Source organism: Carlito syrichta, unplaced genomic scaffold (assembly GCF_000164805.1).
Source record: "Carlito syrichta isolate Samal-C Ts95f unplaced genomic scaffold, Tarsius_syrichta-2.0.1 Scaffold287509, whole genome shotgun sequence".
Classification (NCBI taxonomy): Eukaryota; Metazoa; Chordata; class Mammalia; order Primates; family Tarsiidae; genus Carlito; species Carlito syrichta.
The window spans coordinates 135309-138796 of record NW_007231605.1 but is presented as its reverse complement, the minus strand read 5'-3'; the positions used below and the strand labels follow the sequence as shown (position 1 = coordinate 138796).

At 49.0% G+C, this 3488-nt stretch overlaps 1 protein-coding gene across 1 annotated transcript in view; it reads right to left on the bottom strand.

Annotated features, from left to right (window-relative positions):
* Positions 1-476: 476 nt before the first annotated feature.
* CDA (cytidine deaminase) overlaps positions 477-3488 on the bottom strand; it is a 22448-nt gene continuing 19436 nt past the window's right edge. Inside the window, exon 4 of the mRNA XM_008052783.1 lies at positions 477-953. Coding sequence (XP_008050974.1) covers positions 840-953 — 114 coding nt within the window. The 3' untranslated portion in view covers positions 477-839. The remainder of the gene's footprint in view (positions 954-3488) is intronic.

Here is a 3488-nt window from a genome sequence, read left to right as displayed (position 1 = left end):
TTAGGCCCAGCCCAGGGTGGCCATCCATCTGGAGAATGCAGGGACAAGAACCGTAAAGTCTCAGCTCTCCATTTCAGAGGAATACAGTCCTGGAGGGGGCACGGTGGCTCATGCCTGTAACCCTGGCACTTTGGGAGACTGAGGAGGGAGTTTGAGAGCAGCCTAGGCAACACAGTGAGACCTCGTCTCTACAAAAAAGAAAAAACTTAGCCAGGCATAGTGGCGTGTACCTATAGTCCCAGTTACTCAGGAGGCTGAGGCAGGAGGATTGCCTGAGCCTGGAATTTTGAGGCTGCAGTGAGCCTGACTGTGCCACTGCACTCCAGCCTGGGCGACAGAGTAAGACCCTGACTTAAAAAAAAAAGGTGTCCATTTGCTCTCCCAGGGGAAAGAGTCCAGGCCTTCCTATAAAGACAGATCAAGCTGTCCCTCCCAAGAGCTGCAAGCAACGATGGAGACAAAGACAGGACACACTCTTCTGAGTCAGGATGTTCTGTGATGTTTATAATTAGAAAAACTGTTCAGAACAGGATGGAACCCTGGGAAGGCTGGCAGAAAAGCAGTCCAGACTAGGCTGAAATTTTAAAGAGGGCCCGCAGGAAGGAAAAGAAGGGTGGGGTGTTCTGAGCCCAGGCAGGACAAGGTGGGTTATAAGGAGGGGTGCTGGAAGGAGGGGTGCCAGCACAGGCTGGAGTGTGATTTGGGAGCATCATTCCTGCCCAGCCCCCACAGGGTTGGGACCCACTGCGCAGGTGTCCCCAGGTCTGTGAGAACGTCTTCACGACATTCTCTAGGTGCTGCCTAGGCTCCCTCTGGCAGTGGGTGTTTTCTGGCCATCACTAGGTCTTCTGCAGGTCGTCAGGTCCAAAGGAGGCAGGAAGCAGCTCCTGGACTGTCTTGACATCGTACGTCCCATCCGGCTTGGTCATGTACACGGCCCACTTAGTGCCAAACTGGAAAAGAGGCAAAGCCAGCATGAGAGAGGCAGGGTAGCTGAGGAGTTAGGATGGAGCTGGGTCTACCACTTACTGACTAACCTTCCTTGCTGTGCCTCAGTCTTCTCAACTGTAAAATGGGAATGACGATAATTGTACCTGGCTTGTGGAGCTGGAGGGAGGAGCAAATGAAAAATGCTGTTCAACGGTTAGCACAGTGTTGGCACACTGAAAATTAGCTGAGCACGGTGGAGCACGCCTGTCATTCCAGCTACTTGGAAGGCTGAGGTGGAAGGATTGCCTGAACCCAGCAGGTCGGGGCTGCATTGGCCGTGAGCGTGCCACTGCACTCCAGCCTGGGCGACAGAGTGAGACTCCAACTCAAAAAAAAAAAAAAAAAAGAAGTCCGAAGATAGTTTGTGCCTTGGTGATTCAGACAGAAGCATGGAAGAACAGGAGGCTACAGACCTGAGCGGTCACTGGCCACCGACATAATGAATAGGAACAGCTTCCATTAATTGAGCACCTACTGTGTGCCAGACACTGCATACAGATGCTTTACACACATCATCTCTAAATCTGGCCAGGCAGAGCCTACATCTGTTGACCCCAGTTCCAGGAATCTTGCCATCAAGACACTGAGCCTCAAAGAGTTATCATTTGCCCAAGATCACATAGCAAGTGATGTTCCTCATAGCGTGGGAGAAAGATCTGGAGACATGTCTTCATGTTAGCACAGTGCTTGGCACATTGTGAACAGGCAATAAATGCACCATTAAGGACTCTCCCGGGGCTCTATAAGAACAATATCTAACCCTCAGGGCCAGACCTCCATCTGCCATGACCATGACAACTAATACCTTCTTCCCTCACAGTATCCCCTCGACTCCTCACACCCAGCGACATGGTATGTCTGCTATTGCATAGGGGCCGTTTCATGTATCTTTGAGGTAGGTGCTTATTATGCTGTTCATTTAATGTTGAGGAAACTGAGGCTTAACAAGGTGAAGTCAGCAAAGACAAATATGTCTCCAGATCTTTCTCCTACGCTATGAGGAACATCGCTTGCAGTGTGATCTTGGGCAAGTGATAACTCTTTGAGGCTCAGTGTCTTGGTCTGTGAAGTGGTTTTAGGGATGGGCGGCTGTGGAAAGGTAGGTGCAGAGTTGAATCAGCTGTGGTATTATGGCAAGAGTCCTGGAACTGGAGTCAACAGATGCAGGCTCTGCCTGGCCAGATTTAGAGATGATGTGTGTAAAGCATCTGTATGCAGGTTCTGGCACACAATAGGTGCTCAATTAATGGAAGCCGTTCCTATTCATTATGTTGGTGGCCAGTGACCGCTCAGGTCTGTAGCCTCCTGTTCTTCCATGCTTCTGTCTGAATCACCAAGGCACAAACTATCTTCTGGCTTTTTTTTTTTTTTGAGTTGGAGTCACTCTGTCGCTCAGGCTGGAGTGCAGTGGCACGCTCACAGCCACCACAGCCTTGACCTGCTGGGTTCAGGCGATCCCTCTACCTCAGCCTTCCAAGTAGCTGGAACTACAGGCATGCACTATCATGCTCAGCTAATTTTTTGATTTATTGTAGGGATGAGGTCTCACCAAGTTGACCAGGCTGCTTTTGAACCTGTGAGCTTAGGCAATCATCTTCCTTGGCCTCCCAAAATGCTGGGATTACAGGCGTGAGCCACCATGCTGGGCCTAGAAGTAATGTTTTAGGGAAGGAGATTTTTCTGCTTGGAAGGCTCTGCCTGAGGGTATGGATGAAAGCTGAGTGAGGGTGAGTGGAAATGCTAGGTTCCTGGTCTAAGCCTAGTTACTTATTATTTGCATTTTGGTTTCAGTTTCGCCTCTCCCTCCTTCAGTGCTTCACCCGCCTCCTCTTGCTTGCCAACATCTAATCTGTTTGGAGAAAACAGTAATGAGCAATTGGACCACGGGGCCTTGGCAGCCAGGGACTTGGCACTCTGTGGTGGCTTCCTTAGGTGACCTTAGACTTTGCCACCATGCAGGGCAGTTAGTTCTACCCCTCCTGAGTGAGATAAATTCCTAAGTGTGAATTCAGTGCTTTCATGGTAGCTTTTTTTTTTTGGTTTTTGGAAAACGTGTCTGGTTTGCAGTCCTGGCAAAAAGCAGAAGAAAAATGGACATGTTTGCATCCTCCAAATGCTTCGAAATCCCACGGCACAAAAACAAAGCTGAAGTAACTCCTTCTTTCCCCAAACACAAGCAGCTCCAAAGGCAGAAACTCCCGTGGAACAAGTAGCTTACAAATGGCAAAAGACTGCTATGTTTCCTCCATAGTTGAAAATAATTTTTAACCAATTTATATAACCACAAAGACAGAGAGTCAGCTGTGAAGAGCATGAGCTTTGGAGTCGGCTTGGTGGGCTGTGGATGCCAGCTTGCCACGGCCATTTTATGAATGATAATACACATTTTCTTCCCAGGCTGGGATGGGGATGCTGTTGATAACATGTCAGAGCTCAAGGATTGTTGGATTCTCTAAGCAGGTGGCTTTCTCTCTCTTTTTTTTTTTTTTTTGAGTTGG